The 15,594-nt window shown below is 39.2% G+C and overlaps 1 protein-coding gene across 1 annotated transcript; it reads left to right on the top strand.

Annotated features, from left to right (window-relative positions):
• The first annotated feature begins 3,200 nt into the window (after window positions 1-3,200).
• Window positions 3,201-13,485, top strand: LOC129410730 (sialoadhesin-like). Its single transcript, XM_055159611.1, has 7 exons — window positions 3,201-3,783; window positions 4,809-5,177; window positions 6,671-6,970; window positions 7,089-7,349; window positions 12,035-12,125; window positions 13,338-13,374; window positions 13,441-13,485. Exons 1-7 carry the CDS (start codon window positions 3,744-3,746, stop codon window positions 13,483-13,485), a joined length of 1,143 nt encoding a protein of 380 aa, XP_055015586.1. The 5' UTR covers window positions 3,201-3,743.
• The last annotated feature ends 2,109 nt before the right edge of the window (window positions 13,486-15,594 follow it).

Here is a 15,594-nt window from a genome sequence, read left to right as displayed (position 1 = left end):
AAAAAGGAGCATTGTGTAATTTTTTTGGCTTTGTCTGGAATGTTTCACAGTATGAAACCTTTCTATCACCATGGAAACCAAACCAGACCAAGTTACAGGTCAGATCTGTGGAGAGGGCATCTTGCTCATGGTCAGAATGTCTATTTTTTATGTATTTTTGAGCTGTAAACCACCTGTAACTGAATGAATGTAAAGTAAAGCTGACCATAAAGTTACACAGTTTATGCTTTATGCTGCATTGTCCAGTTGTAGTGCAATTTTAAATGCTTTCTTTTAATCTCTCTCTATTTCTGCTTTTTTTTTTACAATATCTGTCCATTGTTCACCATAGACTGGAGCCTTCTAACGGTGCTACAAACAACCAATATAAGATTCCTGCTTATTTCCCAGTACCATACATGTGACTGTAAGAGTCTGGGGTTACTCATATCTGCATACGTGGAAGCATTAGTGATAATATGTGATAATTTAACATAATTTTACAAAAAAGGCAGTTTAAGCAGTAATTGAGCTCCCAGTCTTGATTCCATGTGAGTCATTTTGTGAGATGTGCAGTACTGGGCTCCAGGCTTGACTTGGGCTTGGTTCCATATCCAGAAATGTTGGTCCTAGGGATGATAATAATCTGGCAAAGTTTCATGCTTGTACCATAAAAGTGAACGATTGGGCACTTTTTTGGTCCTTAACAGCTCCACTATGTATATAAAAAAGGTACATTAAAACATATTTGAGCAATTGCTTATTTACATTAGAAGTGTAGAGTTTCTTGCAGTGTGCTCCCTCTCCTCTTCATGGAGTGCTGGAGACAGTGGTTTTACTAAAGTGGACACCGATATGAGAAAACTTATAATGCAAGACTGTAATAATAATACAGAGAAGGGCAATACATGTGCACTGGGAAGGATTTTCCAAAAAAGTGAGTGTAAACCGCATCTGAGCCGCTTTTATTGTTGCGGGTCAGTTCTGCTTTACCCCGATCTCCTCCACTTCCTTTAAGTTGTGGGGTCACCGTGTCACTGCCTCCTCCTCCGCTCCGTTGTGGCTGTGGCGTGGTCTGGGCGTCGGCAAACAATTCCAATAAACTTCTAAACTACGAATCCTACAACATCCACGATTAGGTGAGTGTTTTGCCACATTATCAGAACAAAGCCGATTTAATAATCACTTTCAACATTTCCGCTAAACTACTTAATTCTGTCAAAATCGCTGATACCACGTCTCCGATTTTCATAGAGCCTCCATACAGATTGATACAAACCGGGCCGTGTTTGGAGAGAAGATCACAACCCAAAATTCAAAGGTACCTGATTTTCCTTTTGTAACCCTAAGAAAGCTGAAATGAAGGTAACAGATTAACTAATGTAGTCGCTAAGTTTGTTTTCCACGGCTTTGATTATTTTGTGCAGTTTTAGCATGTTTTCCTGTGTTTGCTAAAACTCCGGTGGAGTTCATTTATTGAATTGAGCGTAGCTACGTATTCTAAATGATATTGTGCAATAATTTGAGTTTATTGGCCTCTGCTTGGGCATGTTTGATAACTTTTTGATTTAAGTGCACTTAATAATGATTAACTTAATAATGATTAACTTAATTGTGATTAACTTAGTGAATTTACTTTATTTATTAACTTACTTATTTTTTTATTTAATTTAATGATTTCACTTACTAAATTATTAACATATTCAATTATTGACTTGAATTCACTTACTGAATTGAACTGAATATTAATTGTAATTAATTGTAATTAATCAATTGATGGAATGGTTAACCCTTGGGTCATTAGTCAATGACTACATTTAATTAATTAATTTATTAATAATGTGTATAATGTGATATCTGGAATGTATTGATTAACTGAATATGAACTGTTCACTTATGAATACTTATTATATGCTTGTATGGTTATGCATACATTTAATTTATTTTGAGTTATTTAAGACCTGTTAATGTATTTAAATTATATTCATTTGTGTTTTTTGGTCTTTTAGGTCAGTTTTTTTTTTTTTTTTTTTTTCCTATGGACTGATTGAACTCCAGCTTCGCAGAAATTCTCAACTCAACTAGAAAAAGATTGATGACGAGCTTACCCAGAACCTGAACTAAGATTAACTTGAATCAAAATACCGAATAACTGGACTGTTTTTATTTTCTATTTTGTTTTTGTTATTGTTGTGCTCTCTAAGAATTTCTTTCAATATACTTCACCCAAATTTCAAATTCCTGTCTGCCTCTTCATTCACACTCAGGCTCCTAAAAGGACAATCTTCTGATGCAGCCTTTGTGGCCGTAGTCTGCCCCTAGCCCTAACAAATTTGAGTTACATGAGCATGTTTGATTTCACAGTGGGATGCGTCTATTGTCAAAGCTGATCTTTTCAAGTCTTTTGAACCATATCACTTTTGTTTCTGGTTCTGATAGTGTCATATTTTAGTTATGGGATTCCAACATTGTAATTGTGTGGTTGTTGGATGTCCTAACAGCAGAAAATGGGCTTCAGAAGTTTGCAAACTCTATAACTGCAAAAGGGAATCAGATCTGTGTGACTGCAAACCTCCGTTCAAACTGTTTCCCTCCCCAGCAGAACTGAAAAATAGTGAAAGGTGAAGGCTATGGGCAGTTCTGATACACAGGAAGGATGACAAAGGCAACCTTTGGCTGCCTAAGAAATCATTCTGAGTTTGCAGCAAACATTTTGTACATGGAGTGCCAACAAAACAAAATCAGCAGGCTGAGCTCGCACTTTCTTGTTTTAGTGACTTTGCAGCAACATCACGTCTTGGTCGCTTTGCAGTGGAAGGTGGTGCCTTTCGCTTTGGCGTTGACTTTTTAAATTCATAACCCACGTTAAGCGAGGGATCAGGATTTTGCTTTGATGGCACTTCACATACAAAATGTTCGCTGCAAACTCGGGATGATTTCTTAGGCAGCCTTTTTGGTCCTTCCTGTGTATCAATTTTTCAAGTCCGTTGGGAAGGGAAACAGTTTGAGCGGAGGTTTGCAGTCACACAGATCTGATTCCCTTTTGCATTTACAGAGTTCATAAACTCCTGAAGCCCGTTTCTCGAGCTGTTTTCCACTGTTAGGGCATCCAACAACCACACAATTGCAATGTCCGAATCCCAAAACTAAAATATGACAATATCAGAACCACAAACAAAAATGATATGGTTCAAAAGACTTGAAAAGTTTGGCTTTGACAATAGACGCACCCCATTGGGAAATCAAACATGGCGGTTTAATGCTCAGTTTTTTGTAGGATCCTTCCCAGTATGCATTGCGTGATGAATGGAAGTCCGAAATATGTGATGCATCTATTAAAAACCTAATAGAACAAGCGCTTTCTAATAGTGGCCTAACACTGGTGTCCTGTAACAGAATGCACTTTAGATGATACAAATCCACATTAATACTGAATTCACATTCACTGCACACTTACACCAAGTATTCTTTATGTGGACTACATCCCATTCACCTCAGTATTCACTGATTCACCAGCTCTAATCTGGGTGAGAAAAACAATATGACATTTATACTTGACATAACAGAGGACAAAAGAAAAAAGTGCAGTTAGTGTGTGAAATACAGAAGTTGGAGTTAGTCATAAGAGGAAGCCACTGAAAACTCACACAATTTAGAGCTTGACTGTCTACTCTGTTGTAGGTCTGCTGTTAAGAAGAGCACTAATAGCTCAGATCTTACTAATAGCTTTTATTTTTATTGCAAATTCTGAAGCTGTAAGGAACATGCTCATTCTATTTATACAACTTTTACTGCTGTGTTCAGGTGAGTTATTTTAATCCTCTTATTTTTTTTCAACCAAAACTTTAAATGTAGCATATAAAGCATAAAGAGTATTCACCTCACAATAACTGATCATGTGTATTTATAGTCAGGATTTGGAAGTACCGTATTTTCCGGACTATAAGTCGCACCAGATTATAAGTTGTGCTTTTGGGAGAAATGTATTTTGTAAAATCAGAGACCAGGAACTGACATTTCATCTTGAAAGTCAAGTTCTAGTAAAAACAACAGAACAGAGAACAACAGGCTGAATAGGTGTTAATATGTTAACATAACATATGAACAGTTATGTTCTGTTGTTTATGCTATAATTAATTGAATAAGTTTACCAAACTCACTCAGTCTCATTCCAACTCACTAAATCCATTGAATTCTTTCTCTGTGTCACTTCTGCACAACCTCCGGAGGTAAATCATAAATTCATGAGGTAAACAGAGCGCCACTTCCTCTTCTGTGTAACTGTCGTCAGGCTCAGCATCAGTTCCAGTTAGAATTATTCCGGCCTTTCTGAATCCACAGGATGGTTTCGATTGTCACTGAAGTTCAGGCTTTGTCGATTCATCCAGTGACTTCCAGGAAAGTTACATGGTGCACCCGCCCGGTTACCATGAAGCTGTACTCTCCATCCCCGCTTTCCGCCAGTCAACCACAAGTCGCAAGTCTCGCTCACTCCAAACTTTCTTTCTGCCGCTCGATTACTGTTTTCGGCTGAATATTTCACTATTTACAGTGAGACAGCAGCTTTTTCTACAGGAGGCATGTAGTAGAGTGCGAAGTGACAGTGGTACAGGAGTAAAAGTAATACTAGATACTGACACATGAGCCTAGAGCGCCCTCTCATGGCTGTCTGTCTGAAAGTTTTAACATATAAGTCACACCAGGACCACCCAAAACATGAAAAAAAAGTGCAACTTATAGTCTGAAAAATACAGTATATAAAAATGGCATCAATGATTATTTGGTGTATTTTCTGTTACTATAATTTAAACCCTGTGTATGTTTTACAGGTGCTGATTGTTGTCAACTAAGTGATCTGTTCATTACAACTCCACGTCAAATGGAGGCTCTGAGTGGCTCTTGTTTACAGATCCCATGCACCTATACTGCTCCATTCAAATACATAAAGAAAGCATTCCCTGCCACTGGCATGTGGTTTAAACAGAATTATGTGTATGGTACAAGTTCAGCGTTTTCAGTCAGTGGAAACCCCAATATGTCTTATCCTATGAATTTCACTGGGGATCTGAAAAACAAAGATTGCAATACAATGTTTTATAATTTAAGCCAAAGCCATGAAGACATATATTACTTTGGATTAGTAACAGAATTCTTTACAAACATAGCTGTTTTTAACCATCTTCAAATAACAGTCAGAGGTAAGACACTTTTTCCTATAATTTATTTGACTATTATAAAGCAGAGAGTGAACCCCGCATCTTCATTTTCTAAATTTTTATTTTAAATCTTCCAACTTCAAGTTATTTTGTGTAGTTTTCTTATTCAATTTAGAATATGTATGCGTATCTGATTGTTATTGTCATTACTCATTCATAAGGTTTAAATTTTAGTGAACTACTTTTGTTCTTTAAAATGACCATTACATAATTTTCTGATCTATGTTATAATGTGGAGGAGTTCAAGTATCGCAGGGTCGTATTCACGAGTGAGGGGAGGATGGAGCGTCAGATTGCCAGATGGATCGGTGCAGCGTCAGCAATGATGCAGTCACTGTATCAGACCGTTGTGGTAAAGCGGAAACTGAGCTGAAAGGTGAAGCTCTCGATTTGGTCATGAGCTCTGAGTAATGACCGAAAGGACAAGTGGATACAAGCGGTCGAAATGAGTTTTCTCTGCAGGGTGGTTGGGTGCTCCCTTAGAGATAGGGTGAGGGGCTCAGTCACACAGGAGGAGGAGGTGAGGTCAGGAGGTGTTCTGGGCATGTCCCACCGGGAGGAGGCCCTGGGGAGGACCCAGGACACGCTAGAGGGACTATGTCTCTCAGCTGGCCTGGAAACGCCTCTGGGTCCCCCCGGAGGAGCTGTAGGAAGTGTCTGTGGTGAAGAAAGTGTCTATATTCCCACAGCCCCCGTGTTCCCTCATTTCTAAGTTTTTTTTTGTTTGTTTGTTTTTTTCTTTCCTAAATTAGGCCCTACGTTCTCACATTATCCTTTATCATCAATTTGCATCAAATTTTATTCCCATTTCTCCCAATTTGGTCGTCAATTACACTCAACCTGTTCTCTAGCAGCAGGTGACTACAGATGTAATGTAGAGGTCATGGTGCAAAGGATCCTAGGGTGAAATGACTCTGAATCATCCCTTTAACACTTTAGGCGCCAGAGTTTTTTTCCCCAAAATGTTTGATTTTGACACTATTGTTAAGTCCTGGTTAAGTCCTGGTTCAGTCCTGGTTTAGCCCTGGCTTAGTCTTATTTTCATCCTGGTTTAGTCTTGGTTTAGACCTGGTTTAGTTCTGGTTCAGCGCTATTTTCATCATGGTTTAGTTTTATTTTCATCCTGGTTCAGTTCTGGTTTAGTCCTGGTTTAGACCAGGTTTATACCTGGTTTAGTCCTGGTTTAGCCCTATTTTCATCCTGGTTCAAACCTGGTTTAGCTTGATTAATATTTGACACCCTATTTGGCAAAATTGGCCATTTTATTTAGAGCGGGATCTCGTCAACTTAGTTGACAGTGGCGCCTAGAGGTATAAAAATAAAAATGTCCTGAATTAGACTTTCATTTTGAGAAAATTCTTAGAAATCAGAAAAATCTTAAAAATGTGGGAACATAGGGGTAAAGCTCACAAGAGTAAATTTAGTGTAATATAGGCCCTTTAATATGTTTTCCAAATGATTGTTTCTCTTCCCAGACTTTCCCAGGAGCCCCACAATCGAAGTCTCTGGTAATCAGACAGAGACAGAGGTGCTGACTATAACCTGCTCGGCTGTCACTCCCTGTCCACTCGCCCCTCCTCTCCTCACATGGGACCCCCACCAAGACACTGCCCACATCACAGAAACCAACGCAGACCGGACCCTTACCACTAAAATCACACAGAACATCAGTGTGACAGACGCCCATGATGGACTTGTGATAAAGTGTAACGCGTCGTATCCTGTGAGGCGAGGATTCAAAATGTCCAGCAGTAATGTCACCCTCAGTGTCTCATGTGAGTGAAACACGCTGATGGACTCTGTTATCATAATAAAATGTATTAAAACTGCAAGAAGATGTCATTGCTTTTCTGAAATGTTCCACAGTAGTGCATCTTTTCTGTGCGTCCTCAGATGGCCCAAAAGACACCTCTGTTGCGGTCAGTCCGTCCGGTCCACTGTCAGCAGGTGAGTCAGTGGCGCTGAGCTGCTCCAGCAGAGCCAAACCTCCTGTCCACCTCTTCACCTGGTTCAGACACAGTCCAAAGGGAGCAGCCCGAGTGAGCCAGGGACACACGTACAGCTTCAACTTCACTCAAGACGGACAGTACTATTGTGTGGCCTCAAATACACTGGGAAACGAAACATCTGCGGTCATTACACTGAGTAAAACAGGTATGTCACTCAGTATTCTCTCAAGATTTTTTGATTTCATGTATTTATTTTGGACAAGCAGACATTTACATTCTCATACAATGGCACATATAACATAAATAAAATAAAATAACCACAACAAAAAATTTGCCCAAAAAAGAGTGGGAAGAATATGTATTTAAAGGTTGTATGTAGGATTTTTTTTTGTTTCAAATTGTCAGTTAAAGTTTAAAACACCATTACAGAGAAGCAGCATCCTTGTAATTATGATGACCAAAAAAAAAAAAAGAATGAAAATCTATCAACTGTGGACGTGTTGTGGCCAGATAAACATCAAGCCAATAGATAATGAGGCTCCCTCTTTATCTATTGGCTGTTGGGTTGTTAATCAAACTCCCTACGTTTCTAGTGTAAAACTGACTCGGGATTATGTGGTTTATGCAGCAGTTCTTAGAGGCTTTTTCAGGCTTCCTTGCAGTTTGCACAAAGTTTGTTGCGATGGTGGACGAGAATCCATGACTGGTTCACCGCAAAAGAAAGTCCATTTTTTAGGTCACTGAAAGAAGAAGAGAAGGGGAAAAGGAGTGAAGACAAACTGACTGTGACTGAAACAGATGAAGGGTCTTAAAACTGACACGCTGGTCACTAAATTACATCTAGACAGGTCACTTCAGAAGTAATTCTAGATGCGTGCTGGCTGTAAACATGCAGGATTTCTAGAGTAAGGAGGCAGGAGGAGGTGTTTCTACTGAGGGAGCTGTAGAGGAGGGAGGTGGTGTCACACATGCACAACATTTGAAAAAGGACTGTCACTGTATTTCTCTTCCCTTAAAAAATTCTCTATACAACCTTTAATCCTACCGCGACTCTTCTAATCTAACACAATGAGCTTTCTTTTGCTTTTTTCAGACATTTTGCAAGAAGCTGCATATAAGATAACTTTTATTTCAGTAAATAATCCGAATAGCCTGTCTACATGCACACACACACACGCACACGCGCACATGCACATGCACACACACACACATATGCACATACAAAAGCACACACACATAATGTCCACACTGTCACCAGCCCATCACCGTTGTCCTTATTTGCATGTAATCTTTGATCGTAATGTTTGTCTTGTATCTTGTATCTTATTTTGGTTCCCATTTCTTAATGTAATGTAATGGGAAAAAAAAAAAAGAACCTTTATTTGGTGAAATTCCAGATGGGAGATTCTGTCCTTTGTCACGTGCTGCAGGTGTGAACCAGAGAGGTGCCATCAGATGACCCTCTGTGGTTTTACATCATACATAAAGGCTATTTTCAGACTGCAGGGCTTAATGCTCAATTCAGATTTTTTTGTGAAATCCTTTTTTTTTCTTGCGAGATCCTTCACATTTCCAATTAAATGCGACTTGTATGTGATCTCCAGTGTGAACTTTAAATGCCTCCAAAGTGTCATGTGCGTTGGAGGACACGATGACGTCATACGCAGCGAGTGTGCTCAGTGTTTACGGAAGTCGCTTAAAAGCTGGGCTTGTCTCCCAAAATCTGGTCCAGTTCTTGGTAAAATGGACAGGTTACACGTCCATGGCTACTTCGTTTGTTTGAGACTCTTGTATTTGGCTCACAGGTTCTTTTATTTTTGTTGATATTTCGATAATACCCCACTGGCCTAAATACAGTGATCCCCCCAAATATTAATAAACTCTCTAACCTCGCTTTCTCTCCATTGACTAGACTCCGGGCTTGACGTTTAGGTGGGATGAATGTGACCTGACCGTTCAGACTGCAGTCGCATGTCAAAAGATCGGATATGTATCAGTTTAAGGAGCACATATCCAAGTTAGTGGAGCAGTTAAGGACCAAAAAAGTGCCCAATTGTTCACTTTTATGGTACAAGCATGAAACTTTGTCAGATTATTATCATCCCTAGGACCAACATTTCTGGATATGGAAGGCTCCAGTCTGTGTGGGGAACAATGGAGAGATATTGTGAATAGGTAGAAACAGAGAAAGATTTAAAAAGAAAACATTTAAGATTGAACTACAACTGGACAATGCAGCATAAGGCATAAAGGTGCACTATATAACTTTTTGGTCGGAGTCCACCACCTGCTTGTTTCTATGGATATGTCATTGCTCTCCCTGGAATGTTCCACAGTAGGACATTAAATAGCTCTACTTTACATTCATTCAATTACAGGTGGTTTTACAGCTCAAAAATACATAAATGACCTCTAACTTGGTCTGGTTTCATTTCCATGATAAGAAAAAACACTGTGACACATTCCAGATAAAGCAATGACATCTCCATTTGATGAACCCTCCACCAGAAAAGTTACACAATGCACCTTTTTAAAGTAAATTTTATACATGGTATTGCAAAGAAAGAAATAGTCGCATAGTTAGAAGGCTACGTTCAATATAGTAAACAAAGCATACATAGAGAGATTTTAAAAAGGCATTTAATATTACAACAAATACATCTGGACAATGCAGACATTAGGCTTCAGTGTATGGATAATGGATCCTAATTTAAGTAAGTTTTTCAGGTAAAAATATGTATAAAAAGTATATTACTTTAATTGAATCTTATAAAGACATACAGTAATACAAAATACATATACTTTAGTGCAAATTCAATACAAAAAGGAATCACTTCATAAGGCCTTGTATTCTAGTTTATTTCTTTCTTTCATTTGGTTCGTGTATGTACGGTATTTGGAATATATAAGTATTTAAAAGAAGGCTTTTAAAATTGTAGCAAAATACTACATCTGGTAAATACACAAAATGAGCTTCAATGTGGACAATGAAGTAAGTAGTACCACAAGGTCATTAAATGTACTTCTTACAAAAAGACTTGAACAAGGGCTTTCTCTGCAATAACTGAATCTGATTAATAATAATCTGAAGAATCCGTGTATGATTCGTTCATTCGTTTTTCATTATAAAACCAAAAATAAGAAAACGAAAAAACAACAGTTTTCTTCATGGACCAGACCGGGACCAGAGCGGGACTGAGACAGAGACCAGACCGAGACTGAGATCAGAACTGTAACCGGGACCAGACCGAGACTGAGACCAGACTGGGACCGGAGCAGGACTGAGACCGAGACCAGACCGAGACCAGACCGAGACCAGTCTGAGACTGAGATCAGAACTGAAACCGGGACCAGAGCAGGACTGAGACCAGACCAAGACCAGAGCAGGACTGAGACCCAGACCAGACCGGGACTGAGACTGAGATCAGGCTGGGACCATACCAGAGGCTCAGTGCCCCCCGCAGGGCCGGAGCTCGAAGCTGAGGCTCAGACCCCGTGGAGGCTCAGAGTCAAAGCTCAGAGTCCGCTCGGAGTCCGCTCTGGTCCTGCTTTGGTCCCGGACCTGGATCAGTCCTGGTTCAGTCTGTATGCATCACGGAAGTCACGTAAACAGGAAACGGCCATTATCCGTTTTTTCCATTCTTCATTTAAACACAAAATCGAAAACTGAAAAAAATGAATCATTATCCGTTTTTTCATTTTGGTTTTGGAGACAAATAATGAAGAAAACTGTTGTTTTTTCTTATTTTTGGTTTTCTATTGAAAAACGAATGAACGAACGATACAGGGATTCTCCATCTCGGTCTTTGCTCTTCCTGTACTACACTTTTCTGGACTGAGAAGCCTGATATTTTTCCTGGTATCTGCTGTAGCCTCCTCCAGTTTGGGGGTACAGTCCCGAGTAATCCGAACACCATAGGCACCACTGATGCCTTCACCTTCCAGGCCTTCGCCAGCTCCTCCTTGAGCCCCTGGTATTTCTCTAGTTTCTCATGTTCCATTTTCCTGATATTACCATCACTTGGTATTGTGATGTCCACCACCACAGCTTTGTTCTGTTCTTCTCCACCACCACTATGTCTGGTTGGTCCATCACCATCCTGTCAGTCTGTATCTGGAAGTCCCACAAGATCTTGGCTCAGTCATTCTCCACAACTTTTGGAGGTGTTTCCCACCTTGATCCTGGGGTCTCCAGCCCGTACTCTGCACAGATGTTTCTGTACATTATGCCTGCCACTTGGTTATGTCGATCCATGTTTGCTTTCCCTGCAGCATCTTACACCCTGCAGTTCTGTGCTGGACTGTCTCAGGAGCCTCTTTGCACATTTTACACCGTGGGTCTTGTCTGGTGTGATAGATCTGGGCCTCTATTGCTCGAGTGCCCAGGGCCTGCTCCTGAGCAGTCAGGATGAGCCTTTGTGTGTCCTTCAGACCTGCCCTCTCAAGACATCGGGAGGATTTTTTTAAATATCAGCCAGTTCAGCTATGTTTTGGTGGTATGCTGCCATGATGGTCCCTCCAGCACCTCTTTCTCTGAACTCCAGTGTCTGAGACATTCTTTGAGCACGTCATCTGTCGGGGCCTTGTCCTTAATCGGAATTAAAATTCTCATGCTTGTACCATAAAAATGAACTATTTTGGTCCTTAACAGCTCCACTAAGTAGCCTGGGTCACAACTGAAAAAAATTTAATCTGTGTCATTCAGACTGTCATTAAAAGATCAAATACAGGAGCCTTCAGGCTGCAGTCTGAACGTAACCTTAGTTATGCACTTACACCTGTGTAATTCTTCTGAATAATAAATATCAAAGTGCTAATTATACAAGAATATGAAAAAGAGATAAGAGATGAAACAAAAGTTCATTCAGACTGAATGATCTTTAACTTTAGAACCTGGTGTTGTGAGTTGGATTGGCCCCTACAACGTCGTGAAGCTCTGTGGAATTATACTGCTCTACGGCTCCCTGGTCCTTTTTGAATGGTGAGACTAAAACTTGACTCTTGTGAGGTTTAAGCCATGTTCTAATGCTGTTACCTCCTCGAAAACAGACCTGGAGTTGTGTTTTGTTTCACACATGTTTGAACAGCCCTTTATTACTATCGTATTTTTCGGCTAGCACTCATGCCTCACAGCAAAAAGGTTCTGGGTTCGATCCCTGCGTCTTCCGGGCCTTTCTGTGTGGAGTTTGCATGTTTCTCCCCGTGTTGGGTTTCCTCCGGGCACTCCGGTTCCCCCCATCAACCCAAAACATGCTGCAGGTCTCCATAAACAGTTGATGTCAAGGTCAGTGAAATACAATCAATTCAATCATTGTGTGTCCTGACCCAAGACACTTCACCCACATTGCCTAGTATGAAATTGGTGTGTGTGTGTGTGTGTGTGTGTGTGTGAGTGATGGTGGTGGTGGTCAGAGGGGACCGATGGCGCTGATTGGCATGGCAGCCGCTTCTGTCAGTGTGCCCCAGGGCAGCTGTGGCTACAATAGTAGCTTACCATCACCAGGGTATAGAGTGAATGAATAATGCTGAATAATGCTCTGTAACGTGTCTTTGGGGACAGAAAATATCTGTGAAAAGCGCTACATAAATAAAGACTTACTTATGTTCTGTTGTTTATGCTATAGTTATCTGAATAACTGCTATTATGTTAACGTATTCATGCCTATTCAGTCTGTTGTTCTCTGTTCTGTTGTTGTTACTATAACTTGCCTTTCAAGATGAAATGTCAGTTCCTGGTCTCTGATTTTATAAAATAAATTTCCCCAAAAAGTGCGAAGTATAGTTCGATGCAAATTATATATGTTTTTTTTTCTTCTTCATTGCGCATTTTTTGGCTGGTGCGACTTATATTCCGAAGCGATTTATAGTCCAAAAAATATGGTAGTCTGTCTCTGGCTCTTAGCTTTAGTTCAGTGGAGAGGGGGCTGAAATGAACCAAATGATTCTAGTGAAGGTGTATGAGGTGTAAAAACATAGTGGAGCACTTCCTGTATTACCGTGTGACACAAGATGGAACAGAGTGTATTGTGTAACAGAAGGACATGACTTAAATATGCAGGGTTTGTGTGTTAAACATGTGAATGAAACAAAACACAACTCCAAGCCTGTTTGTTATGAGGATTCTAACACAGCAGATCAGAAAACAACGTAATATGGGCCTATGGGTTAAAATGAAATTCTTTTTTTTTTCCAGCTGGTTTAGAACAACTTATGCAAAGAAACAGGAACAGGTAAAAGTGTAATACCTCTTTGTCATGCTATATTTAACTAACTTCTCTTTGCCTTGTTGTTCACAGAGACCAGATGCAAATGTCCGCAGTGCCATTCCAAGTCAATCTTAAAACTTGTTTTTTTTTAAAACTGGCTTATGTTGTATTTTATCATACACCTGCAAACCAATACATACTAGAGTCGGCTTATATTGAATAGTGCTTATGCATTTATATGGCAGAAAGTTAGTGCAGTTTATAGTAGGTCTAAGTAGGGCTGGGTACTGAAGCTTGGTTGCAAGTGGGAAAGAACCAAAAAGATTCAGTAAGTACTGCTACCGAAAAAACTAACATCCCAACTTTTGGTTCTTTGGCTTTACATGTCCACATCAATGAGCCACGAACAGAGTTCCCACTCTTTTTCACTGAGAACATTTCAAAACTTTTCCATGACTTTTTCATGACCTAAAGTAAATTTTCCATGACTTTACGGCACCTACATGTGTAGAATTTATCATACTTTTAGGGCTAGATATGAAATGTTAACCCTTTCCACGCACCTTATGGTTTGGGATAGTAGTTTTTTAACATTGAAAATCCTATCAGTGCATTTATTGTTGTCTCTTTTAAACAAAAGGCACATACCTTCAGAAATAATAATGGTCTAATGAGAACTTAACAGAACGCTGTAGTTGTGTCAAAGACATACTGAAATTCCATGACTTTTCCAAAACTTTCATTAAATTTACAAAATCCCATGACTTTTCCAAGCCTGGAAATTACATTTTTAATTTCCATGACTTTTCCAGAATTTCCATGACCGTGGGAACCCTGCAGTAAACACACCAATTTATCAATACGTGTAGTTAATAAGATTAACTGAGATTCAGGAGCAGGACCACGCCTCCTGACCACACACACTGACAAAAATTTGGTTAAATAAAACAAAAGTAATGTGGCAGTACAACATAAAAACTGAAATGAAATTCCTTTTCTTTCTCTCTTCCTTTTTTTCTCTCCCATTTTTCCTATACTTAAACTAATATTATTTTCACCATCATCATTTCCTTTCATCATCTTTTACTATTTATTACAAACTCAAAGCATCATTTTAAAGACATTTTCCCTCCCTCATTTTTAAATAAACATTTTTAATCCCTATACTTAAACTGAATTAACATAGTTATAACATAATTCAATGATTGAAAAGTATTTTATTAATAATATTGGCTATTAATTTACATTTTAAAAAATACAGGCTCCAAAAAAGGATCGTTCAGGAACCAGTATCGGTATTATTAAAGTACTGGTATCGAAAATAATAATAATAATAATAATCAAGCGGTACCCAGCCTTATGTTATTCCTGAGTCAAACTCTTCTAATTTGTCAAGAACTAATTCCAGCCTGATGAAGAAGCTCTGAAGACTGTGTTGGCTCACTCGTGCCATCACTGATCACACAAAGTTAACGTTATCTTTGATTTTCTGCTCTTGTTATATGAAATAAACTCTAAGTGTAAATAAAATACCTCATGTTCATTCAAGTGATGAGGATATCTTTTTCCGCTGTACTTTTCCAAATGTCTCAAGACAATAGCAGCAATTTTGGCCTGTTATGAATTCCTCTCCATGATGTAATGGGTAAAGTTTAGGTGCAATTCATTTTGTAACCAGAAAGGAACTTCAGGTCAGAGGATCGATTTCCGCTCGGACCAAGTTCTGCCGTTGTGTTCTTAGGTGAGACACTTCACCTGCATTGACTACGGGGAGGATATGGCACAGGAGTCAGTGGGACCACGGATCAGGCAGAGCAATGTGTGGGTCTACACGGTACAGGTCACTTCTTCACAATATCTGACTTACCTTTAGAGTGGAAATTTTTATCTTTTTATTCAACAGAAATGTGCAAAATTTAATTGCCATTGGATGTAGCCTTAGTTGAGGAGTAAGTGTCAGTCTTAAATTGATGTAGGTTTTTGTTGCGATATTAAAAATAATGAGTAGGGTATCTCATATTGTTGTCTTTTTAAAGAGGATGTATTAGGCAATTATTATTATTGTTTTAACTTTCTACCATGTTATAATGTTCTGTGGTGGATACCTTTCATTTACATTAAGTGTATTATGGCATACATAATTTAATTCTTTGTCTAGTTAGTTAGTGGAGCTGTTAAGGACCAAAATAGTTCGCTTTTATGGCACAAGCATGAAACTTTGCCAGATTACGAATGCCCCCAGGA

Source organism: Boleophthalmus pectinirostris, unplaced genomic scaffold, assembly GCF_026225935.1.
Source record: "Boleophthalmus pectinirostris isolate CB_2022bp ecotype Guang Dong unplaced genomic scaffold, ASM2622593v1 HiC_scaffold_23, whole genome shotgun sequence".
NCBI classification, from domain to species: Eukaryota; Metazoa; Chordata; class Actinopteri; order Gobiiformes; family Gobiidae; genus Boleophthalmus; species Boleophthalmus pectinirostris.
This window is presented reverse-complemented; position numbering and strand designations above follow the sequence as displayed.

Coding starts and splice junctions, on each gene's coding strand:
- LOC129410730 (XM_055159611.1), top strand. CDS start 3,744: ATGCTCATTCTATTTATACAACTTTTACTGCTGTGTTCAG. Junction 5,178..6,670: donor TCTTCAAATAACAGTCAGAG/GTAAGACACTTT, acceptor TTCTCTTCCCAG/ACTTTCCCAGGAGCCCCACA. Junction 13,375..13,440: donor ATGCAAAGAAACAGGAACAG/GTAAAAGTGTAA, acceptor TGTTGTTCACAG/AGACCAGATGCAAATGTCCG.